This window comes from Anopheles merus, chromosome 3R (genome assembly GCF_017562075.2).
Source record: "Anopheles merus strain MAF chromosome 3R, AmerM5.1, whole genome shotgun sequence".
Taxonomy (NCBI): domain Eukaryota; kingdom Metazoa; phylum Arthropoda; class Insecta; order Diptera; family Culicidae; genus Anopheles; species Anopheles merus.
The window spans coordinates 15,001,788-15,028,589 of NC_054084.1; the positions used below are offsets into that span (position 1 = coordinate 15,001,788).

Here is a 26,802-nt window from a genome sequence, read left to right on the forward strand (position 1 = left end):
AGTTGTTACATTTTGAAACCTTTCTAAAGCACCGTTAAACTGCATTTACAACACATGCACTCAAAATAAAGCGTTTCAAACGATGTAAAGTAAATCATTGTTTTGAGTAATTGTACTATATCACTCTTCGAATTTTTTTTATATAATTTGTATTTTCTTCCTATATATGCATAATTGAGATTTAGGATGAAAATATTTGTAAATCGTAGATAATCATAGTCTATAATTTTCGGATTGTACATAGAAATCCAAATAGGACACTTTGGTCAATTACAATCGAACCACGTGAGATCCATGTTAGTATCCGTTAGTCTACCATATTTCCTATTAGTTCATGAATGAATTCATTATTATTCAAGGCAGTTTGCGTTCAAAATTCATTTATTTGTTGTGCCTGACCTTTTTTATTATGCAGTCCTGGTCTATGATAAAAAATATATTTTATCAACAAATTATAAGAGAAAAGATAAAAAAGAAGCTTTTTTAAAAGGATTATTTTTCAATTATTAACTATTTTCGGGTCAAACTCAATTTTCACACATTTAATTGTAAGAACAGAGCAATTAATTTCCTCGAAAGGGGTTAATACGGCCAGGCCGTAATAAAAAAAACAAACAAACAAACAACAGAGCAATTAATGCTAAAAATTTTATACATCAAAATCAAAATCCACATTCCCAAACCCCATCGAAGCGAAAACGATCGAAGCGGTTGTCAAAAATGACCTAAAATGGTGGATGTTTACTTGAAAACTTTTGCCATACTGTATGCGATAAAGAACAGAGCACTCGTGAAATAACTTTAAGCTACCGTTGTATCTGGGCAACTGCGACACACGTTCCTCTTCGATCGAGTTTGGGAATTTGGCTGCAAACCATGAACTTATAGAAAATAACATCAAGACAACTTCGTACTAAAGCGTTACAAAACTAGTTATTCAAATAACAAGAAGACCTGCATCATAGTACCATAAGGATACGATAAATCATAGTAGTTATATCAAGATTGCATGCTGCCGGTTTTTGCTCTACTTATCGAATTAATTCAATTTATTCGAAATCTAAAACAAAAGAGCACTGCTTTATAAGGCTACGTCAATTGAAATATCACTGGTATGGTGGTCTCATAGCGTGTTTTTTTTATAACACAACTCGGACGTCACTTTTTGACAGGACGGGTGATAACTTTTGATCAAACAGGCTGTCTATTAGCTTGTCCAATACACATTAAAATTCTTAAAATCTTCATTTAGAAATAGAAGCGATAAAAATTAGCCTTCTAAATACATACACCTTGGGATAAGCCCACCTGTTTACTAAACCCACTTTGATAGTTTCTCAAAAACTGATAAAAAATGCACAATGCACCACCTGACTAGGTGAAATTTCAGCCTACGATCTAAAAACGTAAAGGACCCCTTTGACAGAACCGTAAACTGAACGGGCCCTAGCGTGGTACGAAACGCGTGGAGAGCTTCTGTTGCATAGCACTATATTTAAAGAGTAATTTAAGTCAAGTTACACTTTATGAATTTCAAAAATTGAACAATTAAATTAGTATGACCAAAAGGGAAGCCAGTGGCTTCGAATTGCAGGGAGTTGAATAGTTGAAATTGAAAAGCAAAAACTCAGCTCGAAAAAAGGCCTTAAAAATAGATAATCAAGTAAAAAAACAATACTGGGACCTTAATCATTATACCAAAAAGGTCCATTATACCAGCTGTGTGAACCATGAGCTGTGTTATGACATGTTCTATGAAGATTCCTTGGGCTTACTTTCAGTACTATTCTAGAAATTTTGAAGTACAAGACATCTCACGTGCACGTTCTTGTACTACACGCTCAAACACCAAGTTCATTCAAATCCTTTAAAAATTTAAAACAAAACAAAAAGAAAATTAGATTGCTATGAAGGAAGCCGCTATGAAATGATTTAATGATAGCTGCCCTTGAGTAGTTGTTCAACGTATTATTTAACAAAACTTATATCTATTCCTCTGACATTAAACATACATGGAATAGCTGATACATATTTTTTTCTTTTTTTAACTAAAAATGTACCCAACAAGATAATTTCTTAATAGAACGAGCTTTTTTGAAGCAATATGTTCATGACGGGTGAGCGCAAAGATATCGCTCCAGCAAATAAGTTTCGTGAAAGATCCGGAGTGTGATATCCTTTAATTTACAGTGTTCGTTTTCTCTTCCTTGAACTTCTTCATTTTTTAACGCATGTGAATTTCCAGAAACACGTTCCAACCGCAAACGAGTTTATGCCGCGGTTCACTGCCCCTCCTTGCCCAAAACCCTAAATGGGCTCCGGGGAGTATGCAACATTACGCGCTCGGATGCACTATGACAGCGACAAATGCGTGACGTCTGTCTATTTCCCGGGCCCTGAAACGAGCGGTCCTGTGGTAAAACTACCAGACCCGCTCTACTGTACCACACTACGCACCCACACACACAGCATCCACTGTATCCAAAGCAGGGCGCATTCACACTACCGGGACACTGCTCCGGGGGCGTTCGAAAACAGTGCCACCGGAGATGCACGAAGTGACATCGAATTTCCACGTTCCGGGCGTCTCACATGATGCGCATGATGAAGTAGACCACATTCATTCATATTACAGTTTATTACAAACATTATGTCATCCCGAGACGGAAGTGCCTAGCTTACTTTTACTCACCCGCCCTCCTTTTTTTTTTGAGTACTGCTTTCCTCACTAACCGTGTCAACTAAAAATGGTTCACGTCCACCAGTAATCCGTTTCCTGCCGGGTGTTCCTGCCTGGAGCGAGTGCACATTCAGCCGTTCGGCCCATCCCACCATCCCGTGCGTCCCGTCAGCCTGACAAAGAATATTTCATCTCCTAACACCGTCGGGAAGACACAGAAGGTTTGTCCTGCTTCCCACTTCTGGAGCGAGATGGTGATGAGCTTCCTTTTGGGGTACCTTGGCCTGCGGTTGACAGCAGTTTGCCATTGTTCTGAGCCGGAAAGGTTGTTGCTGCTGGTACGATGCCTTTTACCCCTTACACACAGTCACAGTCACATGACTTCCGGTTCGGCGCAAGGCGCTTCTGCAACGGACGTGTGGTAAGTTTGTGATTAATCGCTCATTAGGCAGGAATTGTGCAGGTGGCAGGTGATGGTGGTGGGTGGTACGCACGAGATGAAGCAAAATAGGGCGGAGAGCGTCCCAGGATGGCATCCAGATGCGTTGCTGGTGTGTTTGACCTGATTAAACAAACGCAAAACATGCAACGAGACAGAGGAAAGCCACATACGCATACGCATTCTAATGTGAAGTTAAAAATAGTTTGAATGAGTCCTGATTATATTTATGAAATGATCTTCCATATCTAGTTTAAAGTTGTTAAATAAAAAAAAGTTGAGCAATAAATGAAAGGCTAAAAGTGATGAAAATGAAAGAAAATCATGCATAAAATATAATAATCAAAGATAGCAGATCAATGTAACAAATACAAAAAATCAATAATACTATAAATACAATCAATATTAGCTAACTGGATAAAAACACAGAAGAAAACACAGATAAAAACACAGAAAAAATAAATAAATTTAAATTGAAAAGAACAAAACCATTATTAAATTAAAGAGCTAAGTATGTTAGTTAGAGAAAAGTAAGAAATTAAAAATAATAATAAGAAAATCCAAAAAAACACTAATTACTTCAAGAACTAAAACAAGAATAAAGAAGATAAAAGAGAAAAAAACTCAGTATATTCTGGAGTGAATAAAATTATCAGCCATTGATCTAAAATTCATAAAAAATAATGTCATAGGCAGAAAGGGCGAATTCAGCAGTACGCAAACTAACCGGCCGCGTAGGACCCCAATGTCTTAAGAGGCCTCGAGAAATAGAACTCACTCACCCCGCTCACTAGTAAATGTCCTTCTCAATCATTCTCTACTGTAGAATTCAGCACAGTACTGTAGAATACTGTAGAATACAACTGCTCCCTCGACATATCAGAAAGTCCTACGTTGGTGTGATCGCTTAAGGCCTGCACTTCGTGTTAATCGGCTACCGATAGGCAGTGTTCATAGTCAAAGTAATTTATTAGCTAGGTAAGCTATTTAATTCTGTTTCAGTGCATGTAATGATTTTGGCTAACCTTTTTTATAAGACATCCTAGATTGTCTGTAGCAGCTATAAAGGAAAAGCAAATTAAGAATTATGGATCAATCGCACAGCACTTTCGTTTATGCAATATTTATAACAATCCACATACACGTTAGCCTTCCACTGTGATTCTAAAATCCCTTTTGCACTGATGGAACAATATTGTTCCAATTTAAGTTGAATGAAAGTCATATTTTTTTCAAATTCTCCCTACGGTCTATCCTTCAATCATCAAGCTGCTTGCTATCCTCTGGTTAAACTATCTTATTTGCCCCATTTTTCTCCCATTGTTTTAGCAATTCACTCGCTGTCAGCAAAAGTTTTCTAACAATTCAATTTTTCCCCAATCAATTACTAGCCATTATTTTATCTTCTTCCCATGCTTCCCGTAGCATAACACACATACACCGTACTACAATAGCGAAAGCTCTTCGCCTTGCAGCACTCCTCCCGAACCTATTGATCTTCGGGGCAGGCACCGGAGCACTCAGCCTACCACCACAACCTGAGGGCAATCTGTCAAGTAACATAAATTACTTTACTTCGACACACACACACAACAACCACCCAAACCTCCATAGCCCAGCGCCGGAGACGCAAGCGACCCCATCGCCCTCCCGCCCGAGGGCAGCCATTTCATGTTTGCGGAAAATCCAAGACCAAAACCGAGAAATTGATTCTCGAAACCGAATGAAAAATTATGCCATCCCTGCGGAAAGCTTAGCCGGACCGCCCGATTGGCCGCTGTTGTTGCCTCGCGGCGGAATGAAGTCATCGAGGGGGAAGCGTCGATAGACTGAACGACCGAAGCAAAAGTTCATTATTTGCCGTTCGCGTCCGCTTCGCCGTTCTCCGGTGCTGGTCAGGCTGCTCCGTGGAAAAGATGGTTGGTTTGGGTTTGAATTTTCTCGATCGTGTCTTTATCTGGAAGCGTGGCGTCCTCCTGCTCGTCCACCAGTTAAACTCCACGGCACGGTGGATGCCTTTGTTAAAGGTTAAACGATTGATTTCGCTACCCTCGGTTTGACAGTGAGCTAAAGGTTTTCCGAAAGACTGCATTAAACTGTTGCATTGCATTAAACTCAGCTCTCTTCACATCATCTAAGGCATCTTGGCTTGCACGTCAATCGATCGGCCTCCGCACACACACTACAAAGTGGTTTATCTCACGAACTATACGGCAAAAATGTGCCCAGTTTATCGTATAAGATGTACAGGAGTTTTGCTCTAGAAATATGTCATCCTTGGTCGCATTGGGGAGCAAAATGAGATTTTGTTTTCATCGTACCTCACCACCACTTACCAACTGCTGCTAACAGACCGGCCATACCACCGTCCATTAAGCCATTCCGTTGCAGGAAACAACAAAAAAACAACAGCAATACAAACCCTGAGTCCGAGAGTAATATGTTTTTCAGATGTTATTGAATTCCAAAACACAATCACATCGCCTATTCCGGGGAGAGACGGCTTTGCTCCATGACCCCAAAGCACACACCATTGTACGGGGATGGTTGCTTCCAGCAAAGGCATGGCCTTTAAAAAAAAAACAACAGATAATGCATCAACATCGTCGTCGTTGGGCTAGTTCTTTGAAAAGCTGTTGTTTGAGGCTTTGTGAGCTTTTTTTCTATTTGTTCTTTTCGCTGGTAAAGACCAACGACACAACACATCTTTGCGCAACACGACACAACAAGCTGGGCTGGTAAAGCCTTCCGGCCACAAATCTACCGCCTGTTAGACGATGCTTCTCCGGATGGAAAATTATTTTGATTACGCTTTCAGAAACATTCCTGCCTTTGTGCCGACCACACCACCATAGAAGGTGATGTTGAGGGGGCTAGGTGTGGGATGCGATGTGTCCAGCGTAGGCTTTGTGTGGGGTTTATTTGGCTTTCATTTTAGAAGAGTATTTTGGAAAATAGATTTTGAGGAAATTCATGGAGAATGTTTGTGTCAATAAAAGTACGTTGGCTCAAAGCTCACGATAAAAAAAAATATGTTTAAAATATGTCAAAAAAAACCTTAATTAAAGCGTCACCTTGATATTATTTGAGCAATGCAAACAATTTAATGCATCATTTATTATCGTTCGACAGGGTTTACTTTTACTACATAATTTAATAAGGTTAAAATGCACAAAAAGTATTTATTCTATGTTTGATTTCTAAGAGCTATATACTATATTTTCAAAGAAATGTTCAATTAATCAGATAACGATATTAATCTGATTTTCAGACACATTGCAAAGCTCTTGCTTTTTTACTGAAATGCATATGTCTTTCCCTGGAAGCTGCATTTTCTTAACATATATGGAATTTATTATAATATCTCGATAGATGAAGATTGATTATTTCTTCAAACACTATTGGTATACTAATGATAAAGCATAGTTTTAACTATAAAAAAGTATTCAATTTACGTTTTAATGTCTCTTTTGTTGATACTAATTGTGTTGCAAAAAATAATTCATCAAAAAAACGGCAAAAACGGCTTTTTTAAGTAATTCAAGATAATTTTATTATGCTTTTAACGGCACAACCAAAAGAGAATAAATTAAAAATTCGTCCGCTTCCACGCCGATCCGGGATCCAAAAGAAAGTCTTATTCCGCAGTCCATGCGGCCACCGGCTATCCGTCAAATGCTCGGTCGATCCCTTTCGTTCAGCCCGAACGTTTATCGTCCAGTCCGAGACCTCTACCGGCCGCTAGCTGAAGTACGCACTTGTCGATCCTCGAACGATCGCGTCGTCACCATAAGTGACACCAATTGTTAGTAGAAATTGTAATACCTCCAGACAATTATATAGGACAAAACTCTTTTTTCTTCTTTTATTTCATATTCAACCCAACAGCTAAAACATTGTAAAGGCTATAAAAACCCGCCTTTGCGTTGCTCTATCCACAACAAAACACATCGAACGCAAAAAACATATCTTAATAATCATGAAAATCATCTGATAAACGTTATTTCCTTCTATTATCTTACAATTATTATAAAATTTCTTTGTAATACATAATCATTTAAACACACCTGTTAACTTTAACGACATGTTTAAAACACAAATTATCACTCTCGAACGTTTCACAAAAGCCACAAAAACCCGTGGAATGATAATTGACCATCAAACGATCCAGTGCAACATTACGAAACGATCATTATCCAATTTACATAAACTATACATTGTTTCCTCCGCTCCGTGTACCAACGCATGGTCACGACCGGCCAGCCTGACCCTCCTTGATGCAACAAAAAAAGGTAGAAACGACGGCATCAAATAACACTTTCGGCTGTCAACGTTTAAATCGTAATGAAATCGTACGACGCTCCCATATCTTGCTCCGTCTGCCGGCATGGCTAGGGTTGGCACTACGCTTCACCCCCTTTTTTTACGATGGATATAAAGCAAATAAAATCTTAAACGATCCACTGATACGACACGAATGTCATTGGAAACCGGAAAAGAAACACACAATCACACACACGCACACGCGGAAAAGCGAAAAAAAAAACGATGAATCGAATAGACATCCCACCCAGCTTCCGCTTCCGCTGCCGTTTCGATGACGTGTGGCTGAGTGGGTTAAGCAGGCGCGAGGGGGGGGGGGGGGGCTCGGTAGTGGATCTTTCAATATGTTTCCTTGTTTCTTTGTTTTGCTTTTTCACATACTGTCTCGTTCTCTCTTTTTCTTCTGTTTTCGTCATCCTTTGAAATGCTAATAAAAGTTCCTTCCAGACGCAATACAGCGAACGAAAACGATAATTGTAAAGTTCGTGCTCATAAAAAATATACCATCACACGGTATATTATGCTGTGAATCACCACCACCGCCGCCACCACCCACCACCACCACGCACCGCCTGGAATGATGTCATTTGAGTCAGCACATTTTTGGCGGTCGTCCTGCGAAGCAGGAAACGGTACAGCTCGGGTAAACAAATAAACGACTCTCCCCCGTTTTCAGCACGCCTGGCCGGACCAGCCACCTTGAGCGGTACGCCAAACGGAGCAGGAGTGTCCGGGCACGGTCGGGGCGTTAGCCAGCCGCATATGAAATCGAGTGAAACGAAACGTAAACATCTTTAACTCTTTTGTAGCATTTTTATTTGGGTTTGTTTTCCTTCTTTTTTAACTTCAAGTCAGGATGTTACCCCCTTTGCTGTCGACTTCGCTGGGGTTTATCCTTCGTGCATGTTGAAGCATGAAAGTGGCTTAAATTTTACGATTATGAGGCAAAATCGAATGGTCGAAAAATCCGGATGAGATCATAAATACTTTACCGGGTGACCGGGGATTTCGGTCGGTGCGTGAACGATGAAATATTGGGAGCGTTTCATTTTACGATGCAAGTATACGACCAAACCAAAAAAAACGCAAATAACAGCGACTAAATGTTTATATTTTGTAGCGCAGTAGTTTAACTTTTCTTTACCGTTTAAGTAGGCTCACTGTACAATTGGGGCTATTAAAGTGAAGCGATAAAAATAAGTTGAAATGGATGGGTTTCCTGGAACTGTCGGTTGTGTTCAGCATGTGAGCTTTGATAGCATGTCACACAACAGTGCATGCAAAATGGTAAATTAGGAAGGAACATGAATGAATGGTTTAAACATAACAAGGTAAAAAAATCAAAATATTCTGGAATTTCAAATAAAGCTAGCTTGATAGAAAATATCAAATCGCGGAACTCCACTAATGCCTGCCAGGTGGTTGCATACTCGTGCAAAGCTGGACGTTTCAAATCGACGAAATTCATTTGGCTCGTACGATCCATTCTTAAGGCCGGGGAAACCTGTCCGCACTCGCTAGTGTAACTTCGAATTTTCACTAGCGCACCTGGCTGTGGCTGACCGAAGCATTTTTTCAAAACAACTGGAGCTGCTTTAGAAAATATGTTATTTTTCCATGTGTTTTACTTACAGGGTTTCCCACGATTTATTGGTCGGTTCCCATCAATTTTTGGTGGGTTCCCATATTTTTTTGGTGCGTTCCCACGATTTTTGACCGTTTCCCAGAATTTTTTGGTCCGATTGTATTGATATCAAATCTGAAAATACCAATAAATTATAGGAACGAACCAAAAATCTATGAGATACGACCAAAAAACCAAATCGTGGGAACGCACCAAAAAATCATGGAAACTGACCAATAAATCGTGGGAAACCCTGTAAATCGGATAGTAAAAGTTTTGTTAAAGGTAGATACACATGCTTTGCACGCATTACATCCATGTCCGCAATAGAAAACGATGAAAATAATACTTTATTTTGAGATTCAGCACGACCGTACAATCGATGACCAAAAAAAGCTTTCGCCAGCTGCCGCCAGATGCGCTAGTGAAAATCGAAATTACACTAGCGAGTAGGGAAAGTGTCCTCCGGCCTTTACGTATTTGCCGGGTCCTGAACACCATCATCGATGTTCTTGAATTAAAGATCATCAGAATCCTCCGATCGTGTTTCCATTCATTTGTTCTATTCCTTCCCTTAGTGAGTATCGTTGTATTACATGTATATTCTCTATAAATCGTTTATTGTAAAACATTGAAATAGTATGAAGAAGACACTGTCACTTGTCTTCACAAACTAACATTTAAAAAACTTCTTCGTCTTCTTTGTCTCAACAACCGTTGTCAAGCACAATGCAAACATATAGCTTTAAAGCACCAAATTATGTTCCTTATAATCAGCATCGACGGCTCCATTCATACGCACACATAACACAACCAAACCGCAGGCAACTCCCCAATTCACAGCATGAGTCAACTAAAGTAACGCAACACCAATTCACAATGACATAGTTTCACAAAAATTGATTCCAAAGGATGCTCCGCTACTATGAAAAGGATGGCAACAAACCCGTCCACTCCAGCCCTTGCCAAACCCCCCAAAATGCTACACCGTCTGAAAGTAGCAAAATTAAAACTATTGAAATGAAAAACTTTCCTCATAAATTGCACCATTCTGGCCGGAATTGGTCGGTAGTGGCCTTCCTCTGCGGGAATCCGCTTTCTCCCCAGTCCCTCTGTTTGTGTTACCCTGATAGTACGGATAGTGTGGCGATCACTTCCTAGCTGGGAGAGACAAACGTGAGTCGACAAGCGGCGGCCCACTCTGTTGGCGCTTCCCCGGTGCGGTATGTCGCCAGTGATTGCAGGCAATTTAGACGAAAGATTATACGATTAGCCGTCGTAAATTTTAAAATGCCATCTCCCGACGGTACCATCTGCTGCTTACGCAAGGAGTCACCATTTGCATGCACGACAAGGAGGTCCGGAGCGAAATCGAGCGAGGATCCCGTGGTAATGGGTCCTTGTTCCCCCCAGAAAACCTTGTGTGCAGTGTAAAGTGGATGTCGTGTGTATGATGAAGTTTTCGCTCCGCCCTCAGTAATGGGACGAATTTGTCCAACGAACCAACCGATCATCCTATCCGTGTTCGGTTCTACCGCTCTATCGAGTTGCGTTTCGAGACCGGTTTCCGTCTCGAGGATTTCATAATTATCATGCTGAGCAAAAGTTTGTGTCCCCCTCTCGTTCTGATCTAAGCTAAACCTTCGTTCACGGGTCAGCTGCTGAGAACGTCAGCAACCAAATGGTGCGAAATAATCGGAAGGGTTGCTTACTGGGTATAGAACAGGGGGGGGGGGGGAATGATACCCGTCGGTCACTGATAAGGCGGGAGGGCGCAGATCATCCATTTCACCAGAAAACATAGCACCCGGTTGGGAAGCAGTCTGGAGTTTGGAGCACAGTTCATTAACGCAGAATGTCACTCATCGTCAGTTGCTGACTTCAGGTTCACAAATAAGGTTGAAAAAGGTCGTCCTCCATCCATTGAATCGGGTGGGATCGGAGTAACCTAATTAGCAATAGTTTTATTTTTCCTACATGTTTAATTACCGAAAATTGACTCTACTGACTGGAGAGTTGATTTGCTGAACGCATTTAGGGAGTGTTTGTTAGTGATGCTTGAGGAACTTTTATCATTGTAAGCATATTTGTAGCAATTTATAATGTCTGGCTTATCTATGTAATAACTCTATATCTATAACAAGCTAGGGTTGAAATTTAACTTCAATTTGAGTTTGAGTAAGTTTAGTTTCCACCTTATTTAAGCTTTTTTCTATCCAAAGAGTTTTGGAAAAAGTCAGAGTTTTTTACTTTATCCTATCCTAAACTTGGAAAACTGACAAGATGGTTAATTAGATATTTAATGCAATACGGGTTAGCCCAAAATTGCATAAAATCAAGATACTACCTTATCAAAAGCCATCATTTTAAGACACATTCAAATGGCTTCAAACTGTAAACGCTCAACTGACAAAATCGAAACTAAAGTCATCCAAAGGTACATCATCCCGCAATGGCAGCTTCGTAGACCATCGAAAGGATTGACCCTGTAGTATAATATACAAAAAAAAAATTCGTAAAAACGTCACTATACTACGTCACCCAATATTTACATAGTGTGGAAATATAGTTGTAGTATAGAGATTATAGATTTACATAGTTGTAGTATAGAGAATTACTCTTTAAAACTGAGTAGCCTATTAGAAGCTCCCAGTTCATATCGCTAAAGCGTTAGCTTTTCAGGTGTTAGCCCAGGCATTTTTGTACCTCCTAAACTGCGGTAAAGTATCATGTTAATAAGGATTGATTATGGTTGATCATTATAGAAAAATAAACTAACTAATAACTTTTAAAATGTTTTAATAATCTCTCTACACTGCTTCTTGTATATGCATTTTTCGTTATAATTTCTTCTAACATAAGTATTGCCACATTAGTTCTAAAATTGTCACATTGGTTTGTGGAAACCTTATCCTAACTTTTTTGTAATTCTTATTCTTTGCGTTCTAATTTTTCTTCCAAAATTCAATTACTGTCATACCTGCCCAAAGCTAAGCTATTCCATACACCGCCCTCGAACAGCGACGAATAGAGCCTGCCATCTTGAACGTACGCCATCCTGGCAAGCATATTTTTGCTGCTCACCACACCGAACAGACTCGCACATTCGACACTCATATGCAGGTGCTCACCCCTTGCCGAGCAAGCACACAATTACTCCATTACCACCGGGCACTGGCGCTTACAAGCGCTCAAAAACTACCCAGAATACTTGCCTTTTCCACACGGGACAACCGGCGCAGCTACTATCTGCCCGGCGTAGTCACCGGCGCCACACTCACTCATAGAAAATAGCGGTGAAATGTTACCGTGACACATACACTGCAGCGTGCAGCATGTACCGGCACTCCCGGCACACTCCCACTCCCCCTCCCCCACCGGCGCGGGTCGGGTGAAGGTGACACTTTATTAGACAGATTCTTTGGAAAACACGTTCGACTCGTGCAAACATCGTGCTACCGTCGAGGGCAAATATGGCGCAAAAGAGCTGCCTGACTGGCCGTTTCCTCCATGGTGCAAAACGACGCAGCCACCAGAAATGGTAACGTAAACGTTTGTGGCTGCAGGTGACTTGCAGGTGATCTGCGAAATAAATTGTCAACCGTCCCTGGCCCGACGACGACGACGACGATGACGGTGGTGCACGATGTTTCGACCTTCACTTCGGGCGACACCTTGCACTCCGTTTTCGTAGTGCTGCTGATAACATACAGCGGTGTGGAGAGTGTATTGGGTGGAGCGAAAGTACCGGTGAGTTGTATCCAGCCGGCACTGGAATGGCTTGGCAATCATCTCCACCTAAGAGGGTGGACGGGCCTTTCAATCCTTAAGGGACGGCGGCACCCCCGGTAGGATTCGGGCCAGATTGGAGCGCTCAATTATTCTGCAAACAGTGCACCAGTGCAACGGTGTCTGTCGAACGCCCGGGTGCTTGTTCCTGCGACAAGCCGGATATTGAGTAAGTGGTTATTTAGTAACTGTATATTGCTGTCAGCGGACCAATGGATGGGGACTGTCGTAACCGCAAGTAGCGCAATCGGTATTATTATTATTGGCATTAGGCTCGGTTGGGGTTCGGTAGCGCTTTCGATGGGTAACGGTCGTACCGGCAGATTAACGCCTGCGGGAAACCGTAGTGCGTTAGATGGTGGATATGTTTGGCAGAAAAAGGGTGCAACATCTAATGAAAGCAGGAGACTTCTATGTTGATTAGATGAAAATTAGTTCAGTAGGATTTTCCCACAGTTAGTTGGGGGGGAATGAATGGATTTAAATATGACAAATTTTTACTGACCACTCTGGTTTATTTTATTTATTTAATGATCATCATATAATAATTTTTATTTCTTTCTTTCATTTTGGAATATATCTACGTAATATAAAAATGTTTTTTTATTCATTATATTGACTAGCAGAATGTTCTAAGCGCTAATTTCAACGAAGTTTACGAATGATTTCCGCTGAAGTTCATGGATCAAAACCGTAAAACAATCTTGTGTGTGAAAAATTCCTACAAACCTTAACAGAAATATCGAGCAAACTCATCATCACAACGACCCCCTTAGCTACATACATGTGAACATTACGATTGAATTCCATTTCCCTTGATTCGCTCATTAAAATGTAAATGAAAAGTGTTCAGTTCGTTGCGGGTGTCTTCGATGAACTTTTGTAATTAACTTTTTCCAATGTAAAACACTGACGCCTTGTTTACGCTTTGCACACGCAGCGCAGCGGTACTGCGCATAAAAATTACAAATTTAAATGAGATGAAGAAAAAGTCTCTTTATTAAAGTGAAACGTTCCTACAAGGTTGTTGCTTGTTGCAAACGTTAATCATTTATATGTAAGAACTTTACTATATCTACTACGACATACTTTGACACGTTATATACATCGTAAATAGTTTATTTACAACTTTAAATGATGATCTAAAGAGCATTCTCGTATAGACGGTAGACTTCATTTCTGTTGAATGTTCCCTTTGATGATATGATCTAACGGCTTCTAATGTTAAATAAAGAGCAATTTTTAAATTTCAAACACTGTTTTACAATCAAAATTAGAATTAATAAAATTCTAATATAAAAATTATATTAAAAATATTAAAAATATTTTAATATTTTAATTCTAATATCAATTTAAAGTTATCACTTAAAACGCATCCCCCCAATGTATCGGACCGGTTTGAAATGATCAAACAGAAGGTTTGGCTAAAAGCGTTCAAGTAACTAAAAAAACACCCTGTTCTAGCTGCAAGTAAATGTTAACACCCGAAGACACTTGCAGCTAGCAGATGAAATTGTTTTCCAACTCCACTTGAAATTCCCAATCCGAGGATCCCCTTCCTCTGTCTTTGAAAATCGTACCCAAACTCGAATGCTCGATGAATTATAGAACAGCGTTCGACTCGCAACCATTCGTCCTTTTTCCGCCGGCATCAGCGAGATGCAGGCAAGCGATAAAGCACCCGTAAATTGCACCGTCACAGTGTAAACTCAATCGAAATGAAATATATTGAGCACTGCGATGAGATAAATGAAATGTAATATAAGTGGGAAAATTGCAATCAAGTGGCGAGGGGGAAGCAAGAGGAGCGAGGACACCGCCGAGGTAACCATTTTGGAAGCGCATTCCTCCACTTGAAACACAAAAGATACACGCAAGTCGTAAGCGGAGACTTTGAAGAGGAGAGCGCGGGTGAAAAACCAACATTCAAAAGCCAAATGGGAAAAGGGCTTTGTTTTGCAAGCAGCGGGAATGCGAAAACGGGTAACTACAAAAACGGATTCCTGTGAGAAACCCCGGAAATGGCACCTAAAAATTTATCGGATGACAATGATCAAACGTACCGAAATGTCGGGGCCAGGGAAGTGCTGCATTGTTGCAAGATTGCTGCATCCGATGCAACGGTGTGCTGAAATTACAAAAGCAGGCGTGGAGTATCGCCCATGTGCGACGAAGGAACAGTGGTTCGGGAGTGTATGTGTGAAGGGACATAGGGTTATTGTGTTTTGAATCATATTATTTCAAAAAATGCAGTTTTGTAAGAATATGTAGGTGTCATCACGGATTTGGCCGTTTCATATATTTTTAACTATGTTTTATAATTATGTTAAGCTTACTGGATGCATTTTGGTCAGCCTTTGTCGATTTGTAGAGTAAGCTTTTGGTTTATTTGACTGGAATAATATAAAAAGAATATGTTTTCCGTATTTTGGTACGCTTTATCTGTATTTAATGATAACTCAATTTTTTATTATTTATTTAAAAAAAAATCAAATATCATACACTCATTGTAAAATTCAGGATTTTCTATGCAAATAAATATTTACATGCGCTAGTGCTGGTAGTTTTTTTTCACATAAAACCCTCATTTTTGGAATAAGTATGTAATATTTCATAAATGCAACGTAAAACGCATAAAAAGCATTGCTTTCAATAGAATAATCTCCTAATTTGTGTTTGAATTTGCAAAACAACGCAAAAAGTCACTGAAAAACACCTTGAGCGTTTGAAAACTCGCACTGCGCCTGTGAAAATAGCATCGGTGCGGTGAAACAGTTGAAGGTGACCACTTTTGACAGTTGAAAAGCTACTGGAATTGTTTTGCTAACATTATTGGTTCTGACTTGTTAAACCCTTTATTTAAAAAATGTATTGACAGATTTCTATAGGAATCACATGGATAATCATAGAAAAATCAATCCGGATGAATAAACCAAAAAGTAAAGCAGACATTTTTTGACATTTTTCTTTTAAATTAAGAAAAAACTACTTAAAAATTTAAAACATGTTTTATAACTTTCTGCAGTTAAATGATAAGGTGTGTCATGCCTTGAAAAAGCAGGCAAAATGCACTCTGTTCATGGCTATTCAAAGATAACTTTTGTTCCCTACATTCCGGCAGCAGGACACCTGTCGCCATATTGTGCTTCTGCTTTCTTTCCTGTGTGTGAGTGTTTAAAGAAACGATGAGAACTACTTGATCTGTTTTATTATTTTCGGCCCGCCACTCAACACACTGCGAACCGGCTCGAAATCGGCGAAAGCCTCCCAATACACACACACATTGGATGCTTTCCCCTTCAGGCACCAAGTGCGCCCTGTATCGAGTGCCTTAGCGCACCCCACCAATTTCGCGTTCCGCAATCGCCATCGCACCAAGTACGGTCTATCAAGTATGTGCCCATCGTACAGTGTTTTCATTCTACCACCATCCCATCTCATCCTCCCAATCACAGCGCAACAAGATAAAAGGAGAAGAAGAAATTCCATAAATTGTCTTGGGCGCACAGTGTCATTTCCGGAAGTGGAGAATCGAACGAAATTGCCGAATGTGTTCTGTTCGTGGGGATTGAGTTTCGAGCATCGGAGCACTTCAGTCGGGTCCAGCACTACTACATTGGGTGTATGTTTTTGTCTTCTTGTTTCTATTAAAACCCACGGCGGCATGGGAAGACGCGTGGTGTGCCCCAAAACGTGGACCACCAACTCTGTCGAGGGATTATTGCACAATCGCAATCGCAAGCACTGCTGGATCACTTACAGCCCGGAAGTGTCTAGTTTGTGCCCGGGGATCATCTTTTGAGAGCATGGGGCCCAATGCGTTCCAAGATATTGCCGGTGCCTTCACCTTTACCAGCGCTCGTTTTTATGAAGGGAAAACGGGGAAAAGGACAGTCAGAAGGGCTAGTGTTTTACCGTTCGATGGGCTTTCTATTGAATTATGTGACCGGAAAGGCAAGCAAAGAACAATTGGGCACATTCCACACCTTTTTACGATGAAACCCTGCCCGGCTCAGCCAGCCACCCTCTTGCTACCCGGGTTCCGGATGCCGATCGCTGATTAAAGGACACTGTGGCTGTATGATGAAACAGCCGAAAAGATACAGCAAAATTGACACATAAAAACCTGGTGCCTGGTTTCGGTGCCGTGCTTTGGACTATGCCAGTACAGGCACGTTCACACCTTTGCACCGCCACACCATGACGCACCCTTCCTGTCACGGTCTCACCAGCTAAAGATAATGCCAACGTTTCGTATGGGCCGACCTCAGGCCCTCGGTTCGATAGTTATCACGCATCAAATTTATGTGACCACACTTCAGCACACACCCACAGGCATGCATACGACGCCTAAAGTTACACCTTAGGTCCGACCTCGACATACGTGACACACACGTGTTCGACACACTGCTCGTTATCGGTTTCTCGGGAGGACTTTGGGCCCAGGGCAGGATATAGGATTAACCTCTAACGACGACAGCGTTAGTACCAAAGATTGAGGGAACCCAAGCTGCCTCTCAACTCACCCAGCCCGCAAACTGTGGTTTGATGCTAGTTTATGATATAATGATAAGATGGGGAAGGATACAATCCCAACCCCAACCTTTCACCCACGGCTAATCAAAGTGATGGGAAAATTCGGTCCAATAATGCGAGAAACATCGAAAGACATCGACAACAATAGGAATGGGTCTTAAATTCAAGCTTAAGGCCGATTTAATGCAACTAAATCGACTGGCAGGATGAATTAGCGGGTGTACCATTTGTATCATTGACTAATCCAACTTTATTCGCACAAAGTCTGGCTAATAGTGCTATCTTACAATATAGAACAGAATAAGTTAGTTTAATGGCGAAAACATGTTTTTAAGTGATCCATTGCCATACAAGAAACGAATTTCAAGTGGTTTGAATCGTTTCTTTTAATTGTATAGGAATGAAAATTTATGTCTTTTTTGGAAGCATTTCGAAGAATTTACGATATATGTTCATATATTGTACATTTTTCAAGCCATAGACCTTTTATAGCAAAAAGTTTATTTAGTGCTCAAGTTTCAAAAAAAAATGAAAACAATCGAATGAAGTGACAAAAAATACGTGCAAATCATTCGTCAAATCATATGAAAAAACATCCAAAAACATGAAAAATTAAATCTTAAAGAATTTAACTTAAAAAATGCTGAAATTCAGCTATAAGTACTGAATAAAACTGTCGTGTTAAGAAATATGATTGTACTGGTTTATTATTCCAAAATTAAGATAACAAATTCTTAATAGCAAAACATAACTTGAACCAACATTTAAGGAACATTACCAAAATGATCTCAGTTACCTTGGCTTAATTATATTAAAAATGACAAATACTTAAAAATGAAACAAAGCAATATTTTTTTACAGTTTTTACGAATTTTCACCACAATAAACATAGAATGACAAAATATGGTTAAATAAGATACTAATAGATCTTTTTAATGTCAGGCCCTTTGCATGGTTTGAGTTAGAAAAATAAACTTTCAGTAGAACAATATTTATCATCCAAGTTGAATTTTATTGCGTCCAACCATATTGAATTTTAACAATTGTGTGCAAACAATAAAAAAAACTTATGTAAAAAAAAACTAAATGTAAAAAGTTTTATTATCATGATCAAAACATGCAGTGGGACTCTCATGAACCATTAAAAAAGTAAAATTATTGAAAACTATTTTTAAAGTAACGAAAACGTATACGAATTGTTTTGAGCTTCCACGCCGAGTGAAAGTCCATTCTAATGTAGCCATTCCTCTTCACTTCTTCACATGGAACCGAAGCTGCTTTCTCAACAGATCCAGCACCATCTTGCGCTTGTACGCCTCGTTTGCCTCTCGGAACAGTGTTTTCCTGTTTTTGCGTGCCTCCTTTTCTGCCTCTTTCAGTACATCAAGCGGCAGTAGATCCAGCTCGGAAAGAAGATCCTTCAAATGGTTACAGGATTTGTTCATAAAGATTCAGTTTCTATACTTCTACAAGCATCTTTACTTACCATTATGTGTTGATGTATAGCGGACAGCTTATCCTTGGCGGCTATTTCAACGATCTCAACCTGCCGGTGCTGCAGCTTGCGCACAAACAGATACAGCTGACCGACGGCGGATGTTGTAATGCGCATTACTTTACTATAAATTATGAAATAAAATAGCAGAACATAACAAACAATATTCCGTACTGTTCACACTCCACCACTTACTTGAACACCGTCATTTTCAGCGGTTCTCCCATCAGATTGTAAAACTCAGTGCGCAACTTTTCATTCTTGCTCTGTATCGACTCCACCTTCGCCCCGTACAGATTGAGCAGATCGTGATGGTTGGTGAAGTAGCGGGGGAACTGCTCCAGCACCTCCTTGTAGTGGTAGTCAATCTTGCTAAACACCATCAGCTTCTGGTTGTACTTGTTTATCAAATCGATCGTGCGCAGGTTCAGCTGTGCCAGGCCACGCTGCAGCAGCGCCACATCCGGCTCGCAACCCGGCAAGCGCTCCAGCTCGGGGAACGTTTTTTCCACATAGAATGCCGCTATTTCCGTTCCAATATTTCTACCCTCGGTGCGTATAAACAGGGATTTACAATTCCTGATCGCTTCCGACACCTGGGGAATGATAGGGTTATGAATTTTGGGGTTTGGTTACGCCCCCGGCAGTAAACGATGCTTTGCCGTACCGTGTACAACGATCCATCCGGTGCTCGATGGAAGAAATCATTCGCCAGGCGCCATTGAGAATCCATCAGCAAGTAATAGTAATTCTGGGAATTCCGAACAAATAGCAAACAATTACACACCCAATTCTCGAAAACTTTAAACTTTGACAGCAACTCTTCGGACTGGGGGGAGGAGCAGAGAGAATCTTTCGACTCCCAAAAGTTTCCTCAAGCAGGTTGTTTCAATTAATCTGAACAATCACTTGCCGCTCGCCACCCCAAGCAGTATACTAGAACAAACAACCGTAATTGTCCCACCTTCACGTCTTCACCAGCTCCGAAAACAAGGTGGAGAGAGGTAAAAACAAATCCATCAACTAACATCAACACTCCAACGGACGGCTCAAACACTAGCGAGAATCAAAAGTATTTTAAGCGGGCAGTGCTTTGGGGGTTTTCCCGGAAGTTACTCGCAGGAATTCTCTTTTTGCGATACGTTTTCCCATCAAAGCTGCCCCGGGCGGAGTGGATGAAATCACCTCCAGTTTACCTGCATTTCCTCTACCTTACCCTAATTTGCATAACCTTAGTCCAGCGCTGCTCCAGCAGCAGTATACGCTCCGTAATGGTATCCATCTTGTTTTGACGATTCTGAAGCAGCGTCCGCAGGCGGACCGTTTCCTGCGTTGCTTCCTTTTCCTGGTCAATGGCTGCAACCAGCTTCGAGTATGCTTCTTCCTTCCAAACTTTGAACAGCGGTCTTATGCGCTGGAAATAGGTCGTTGAACGTACATTCAGCAGCACGAGGTTCGGTCGTTCCGGTGGCAGAGATGGTGCAGGGACGGCAACCAGACCGGCAAAAGGAAACCGAATTTCAAAGTAATAACCAAACTTTACCCCGTTCGTTTGCTTCGTTTTTCGTGCAACAACAACGTCCATCGTGCGTTCCACCACCCCGTACCTTGCAAAAGTTTTTAATCCAATTCGCATACTGACGCTCGAGCGATTGCCGGGCCCGGCGCTGCAACAGATTCTCCTCGATGAAATACTTCAGAAACACCTTACGCCGCTGGTCGCGCATGTTGAGGATGTCCGTCTTCGGGCAGAACTTACGCACCCGGGGCCGGTAGCGCAGCTCGTGGATGTAGTAGTTGTCCCATTCGGTGGCGAGCCGGCTGTAGTACTTCGTTTTCGCGCCAAGCTGCTCCTCCTCGAACTCGGGCGCGTTTACCTGCAGCCGTTGGCGTATGTCGGGCCGGGAACGCATCAGGCTGGTGTAGTACTTGGAGCGTTGTTTGTCTAAACAGTTGGAAGCAGATTAACTGTGAGTAAAGTTGATTTTGTTCTCGGTCAGAAACATTAAAAACCAAAAAAGGTGTTTTAACATAAAATGTAAATTAAATAGACCAATGAGTATTTCAGCCAAACTTTTAATAATTATCTTTATGATACAAGAAGATGATTTTAAGACCTGTAGCGGAATTTGGGTCAAGTGGCACACCTTAAGCATTTCATGTCAGAAGCGAACTCATTAAAACCCGTTTATCAAAAACCGATGGATATAACTGCAAACAAAACTGTTTTTTGATAAGGGGAACTGTTCTATGGGACAAGGGTGTCACTCGTATGGGGTAAGACGGCCACATGGGTAAAATAATTGAATTTCTTGGATAATTGATTTATTTTACTAGTGTACGTGTTCTAACACGTCTTGTGTCACCAATGTACCCTTTTTGGTCACAAATTTTACTGCAATATCTTAGCTACTGACCAGTTTATCCGCGGCGGAATCCGCGCATAATAGCGCACCATACCACTGCACGCTACAACGATGTGTACATTTTTGACAGCCCGCAAGTTGTAACTTTTTTGAAAGTGGATTTTAAAGTAATAAGAGTGATAAAAAATCAACTAACACCACAAAAAAGTTACTTTTTCAGCTTTGGTATGAATGGTTTAAATATTGTCTCAGTTCATTGTTCCTATATTTTTTGAGAGCTTATAATTATAATTTTCTGCCTAATTTTAAAATTCAACATGAAAACAATGAGAAAATCGGTTAATCTATATGAATCTATATGAATTTTGCACAGAATATCTAGTCATTGGAACGAAACCATCAGTACACTCAATTGGTCATTTAACTAAAGTTGTAATAGAAGAATGCTTGGTGGCACTCTTACCCCTACGGCACTCTTTCCCCAAATTCCGCTATGTTTTTAAGGGTTATAAATCAATGTGATTTTTAGGTTGAAGATAAAAACGTAACAAAAACAGTCAGTTAAGGTCAGTACAATTCCTTCGAGATATGTACCAATGTTTTCTAAAAGTTTCTATAATTTTTCGCTATAAAAAAGAAAATTATTGAGCTTGTTTGTTTTAAAACCCTTGTACTTCCTAAAGCGTAGGTTACTGTGAAATCATGTTATTTTTTTTTTAATATAAACTGTTTCATTCTAAAATCCCTAGTAGTAGGACGTCCATACATCAAAACTCATTGTTGGTTAAAATTGTCTGAGGACCGTTTTATACCGTATATAAGTAGTAACTAAATAAGCTTGAATTCATTAGGCATCACACTTCAAACCCTTTTATCTCTCTCTATCTCTAATCGATCTCTAATCGACGATTTATGATCATTTTTAGTTGAAACAATTATTTGATTTTTATAATCGATTTACCCCCAGCAACATGTTTAACGGTGTTACTAAAGTGGACAAAAACTATATACTCACATCGCTTAAAGTCCCGCATCTTGTCGTAAAACTCCGGATCGATGTAAAACGCTCCCTTCCGGGTGTCATTCTTCGACAGGCTCTTGAATCGATTCGGCGGAAAGCGAAGCTCCAGCTTCTCCACCACCGGTTTCGGCTCCTCCACCCGCAGCCCTTGCAGTTTCGCCTTCTTCCTGCTCGTTTCCGACAGATTATCTTCCGAGGCCGTTTCGCACGCCTTAAAATCCTGAAAGCTAGTCATACGCCGCTCCAAACCCTCATCGTACATCCGGCGAAACTGCTGTGACTTCTGCTCGATGAAGCGATAGTATCGCTGCCGCTGCTCACTCACCACTTTCACCGGTTCCGGCTCGTCCACCTTCGAACCTTTACACTCCGTCCGCGACCGTCCACTGCTGGAACCACGGGAAGAGCTCGCACCACCCCCCTCATAGTGCTTACCCTTCTTCCGGCGCCGACCCGCTCGCATGTTCTCGAGCGACCGATCGTACAGCAGCATGGTGATGCGCTTGAGCCGGTTCTTCTGGAGCCAGCGGCTGCGCAGCCGGTCCTTGCGCTTCTTCTTCTGCCGCTTTATCGTCGGGATGGGGAAGTAGGGCGTCCGCAGGAAGGAAAGGATCTTGACCTCCTCCATCTGGTCCTCGTCCTCGGAGGAGTCGCTGCTTTTCGGACACAACGGAATCCTCATGTGAGACAGGCGGGTATCGATTAGGTTACGCTCACCTTCCTTCTTGGTGTCCATCTCGCGGTACGACCGCACCAGCAGGCTCAGCGGGATGCCGAACTTGGTTTCGTTCTCCAGCAGCGGATCCTGCACCGGCAGCTGCGTGAACGGCCCGTACATGTGGCCCTCCACGTGCGGGATCTTGGTCGCGCGGCGCACCTTCGTCACGCGCCGCCCCTCGTTCGAGATGTACTCGTGCGAGCGGGTGTCCACCGAGGAGCACAGTTCCGATTCCAGCGTTTCGCGTTCGCGCTTCATCATCGCGATGTTGTTGCGGTTCCGAAAGTTGTACCGCTCGCGCATTGCCCAATCGCGAAATGAAACATTCTGCCCAGCCGACGGTCGATCGTCTTCGAGCAGGATCTTGTCCAACCGCTTGATCATCTCGCGGTAATCATCGTTCGTCATCTTCTTGCGCACTGTACAGCGCAACACGTCCGACTGGTCGGACGGTGTGGAGTGCTCGATATTGCCCGCCGTTTGCAATTCGTCCGTCATTTTCTTGATAAACTCGGTCACGTTTTGTGCCTTGCGCCGCTGGTCACCTCGATGCCGGCAGAGGTTCACATTGCGCAGATCTTCCGTCAACGTTTCCAGTATGCGGTTGGACGTACGCATCCTCATCAGCTTCTGCACGGTCGAGAACCGTTGCGGGTGCAGCTTGGAGCGATAGTTGGGCTTCTTGCTACCGAGACCACCCATAAAGTTAACCTCATTCGGGGGCTTATTGTAGGGGATTTCATAGTTGTGATTTTGGTAGGGTAAGTTCGATGACACTTCCTCCCGGTTCCAGACGAAATTTTTCGTTCCCTGTTAACAGTATCGTTGTTAATACGAAAATAGTTTCGTACAAATTCCGTCCAACATCACTCAAGTCTTACCTGCAACACAGAACGATGGCTTGATGTGCTAGGATTGGTTCCCGGGAGAAGCGAACTGGTACTTTTCCGCGTGGACATCTTGATGAACGTTTCGTAACTGAGCTGTGACCGATTCCGGACATACCTTCGCAGTGTATTTGCAGGAATTTTAACCCCACTTTTACAAACAAACACGTTGCTAGGTGAATGTTGAAAACTCCGTTGTTTACACTGCGCGCACAGAGGACCGCCTAACCATGCCAACGGTGCATCGGTTTATTTATTCACCCATAATAAAGGACTATTTTGCAATCGTTTTTATTTCAGATATGCATGCTGATGCATCCAAAGCCCTGTTGATCTTATAGATGTAGAGTAAAAATCATTACTTAAATACCTTAAAAAATGAAGCTTTGATTCTGTTTTGTTATGTTCCTCCAATTTGCTAGGTTTCCTGAGTTATGTCTTGACTGTGTGCACAATTTTTTAGCCGTTTTTTGAATTATTGTCCCCGTTCAAAACTCCTTCCAGCTCTTCTTCTAAAACTATGCCATATCTTATTGTTTCAAGTATAGTGCACAATATGATTCGCCATGCAGTTCATGTTCAAATGTGAATTTTCAGTTGGCTCCGCTATCTGTTAGAAACCAATTGACTATCGCCAAAACCTAGTCCCATTATTAATTTTCAATAGAGTTATCTGCGAGTTGTTCAGGAAGTGGGTGAAAATATAATTTTATTCTTAAATAACATCTTTAATACGGATGGAAAAGGTAGTATTGAGTCTGCTTCTTGGCGTAAAGTCCTACGAGAACATGCCAGCCTGTACAGGTTTTCAAGACTTTATTCATTACCACACAGCCAGATAGTCAAGCCCTTGCTACGAGGAGACGGTCCATTATTCTAGGTTCGAACCCATGGCGGGCATGTTATTGAGTCATACGAGTTGACGACTGTACCACGTGTCCGCCCCGGGAATGTTAGTTTCTATTACATTCAAAAGCAGTTATTTATGGCAATAATTATCATTGAACTTTTTCACTTATTTAAAAAAGAAAATCCTCTAACTTTGTAGGAAAATTAAAACTTACAGATATTATTGAAGGCGTTTCATGTTTTTTGGGGGATATTACAAGTTCCAAATTATTTTCAATCAGTTTCACTGCGAAAACCAAACAAATCAGGAATGTTTAACAACCATTCGTAATGTTATTTTGATTACGTAATATATCTTCTCTTCGTTTTGATGCGTTGCTACAAAACTTCTTTTAGAAAGTAAGTATCATTAAATTAGTATCTGTCAATCCTAATCGAGTCGATGATCTTCGATTACATGAAACAAATTTAAGCAAACGATTAGACTACGTGCCAATTTACTTGAACTATCGTTTTTTAAATTACTGTCACTAATTTATCAGAATACAATTTCCTCAATTTCACATTTTCTCTAATCATCTCATCGTGGTTTCTTATCGTCGATTCCTTAACGAAGCTCCATCGCCTGGCAGTCTCAGCGCTCTGCTTCTTCAGTATCACGATGACTTGTCAACACTTTCTCGGCTTCCAGCACGAAACAAACAGATCCCATTCCACAAACCCACCGGCCCCCCGTGTCAGCCGATTTTGTTACCAATTCGCAGCCCGATCCGCGACGGCCCCGGTACAAAAACCCCGAACTATAATTGAAAGCGTAAACTTTGTTAATTAAGAAGAAGCATCCAACTATTTTCCCGAGCGCCCGGGTGCACGTTTGCGGTTTCGCTTCTCTAGAAGAATAAACATTTTGTACCGGAGTTTATTGTTTGTTTACTCGGCGGCACACATACACAGCTTCACAGGCATGGCATGGCAACCGGGAGGCCACCGTACGCACCGAAACACCCATCATCCACCTGCGTGTGTCCGCAGCAATTAATGTGCGGGAAGGGGGCAGTGCCGGGGGGAGAGATGTTTTGGAAATAGTGCAGACACGAGTCCTTAAATGAGAGACGCCAGCCAAATTAAGCCACAGCACCACTCACCATCCGACGACAGCAAGAAGCAAATGGAGACATTCATTACACTAAGGCACTGGCAGCCGGGTGGTGTAAAAACCCGGCAAAGTGTGCCGGCACTGGCACGTGTGAGATGGGTGGGAGACAAAAACACACACATCTGAAATACATATTCCAATACAAATATTTGCTTTTGCTAACACCAGCAACATAAATTTGTCACCCGGATGGGAAGGATGGGAGAAAGGGAACCCGTTTGTAAGGCCCGGTTCGTCGGAACCGTGTTGAAACGGCTTTATGTTGGCTTCATCTGTGATCGGCTGATTGATACTGGGAGGGAGAGCATACCCACCGCACCAAAAACCGGAACACGTTTCACAGTATTAACATAAGAAATTAGCAACAAACATGGCGTGAAGGTTGTGCTCCGGTACACAGCGAGTAATAGGCGTTATTTCGTTGGCGTGAGTAGATAAGCTTGATTAATTAGCGATTGGTTATACATTGAAGCGAATTATGTGGTCGGTATTTTCGGCTGCATTTTCTTTGATTTGATGTAAATTTTAAAGCAAAATCTAACAACTATTTTACATTAATTATTCAGCCTAGGGTGGCATCAGTACTAACCCACTAAACTAGTGATGGGAAAATGAAGTTTTTGTCGGAATCGATTCGATGTTTTTATACATATATCCGGTAAAAAAAACTTCTAGAGCTTTTTGACAAACGTGTGGTACATCGCTATAAGCTTAGATATTTCCCATGAATTCATTACTTCACTGTTCTGTTTATCACAGATCACCTAAAATGCTAAACTTTAGTTATGTCCAAATTTTTGAAATATTGAAGCATTTATCGTTTTCAAATTTCGTAGCATGCAATATACAACATTTTGAGGCAATAGCTTGAGCGCTTTTAGAGAAAAGTTCATCGAGACATCGAAACACGGGGGTGGTC

At 41.4% G+C, this 26,802-nt stretch overlaps 1 protein-coding gene across 1 annotated transcript; it reads right to left on the reverse strand.

Annotated features, from left to right (window-relative positions):
• Positions 1-18,339: 18,339 nt before the first annotated feature.
• LOC121596623 lies at positions 18,340-23,956 on the reverse strand. The gene is made up of 8 exons (XM_041921721.1): positions 23,873-23,956; positions 22,268-23,801; positions 20,494-20,831; positions 20,103-20,300; positions 19,554-19,637; positions 19,082-19,482; positions 18,878-19,010; positions 18,340-18,809 (listed from the first exon to the last, which is right to left on the reverse strand). The coding sequence occupies exons 1-8, from the start codon at positions 23,948-23,950 to the stop codon at positions 18,642-18,644; spliced, it is 2,934 nt and encodes a 977-aa protein (XP_041777655.1). The 5' UTR covers positions 23,951-23,956; the 3' UTR covers positions 18,340-18,641.
• Positions 23,957-26,802: the final 2,846 nt, after the last annotated feature.

Coding starts and splice junctions, on each gene's coding strand:
- LOC121596623 (XM_041921721.1), bottom strand. CDS start 23,950: ATGTCCACGCGGAAAAGTACCAGTTCGCTTCTCCCGGGAACCAATCCT. Junction 23,802..23,872: donor GCCATCGTTCTGTGTTGCAG/GTAAGACTTGAG, acceptor TACTGTTAACAG/GGAACGAAAAATTTCGTCTG. Junction 20,832..22,267: donor GATGCGGGACTTTAAGCGAT/GTGAGTATATAG, acceptor CCAACTGTTTAG/ACAAACAACGCTCCAAGTAC.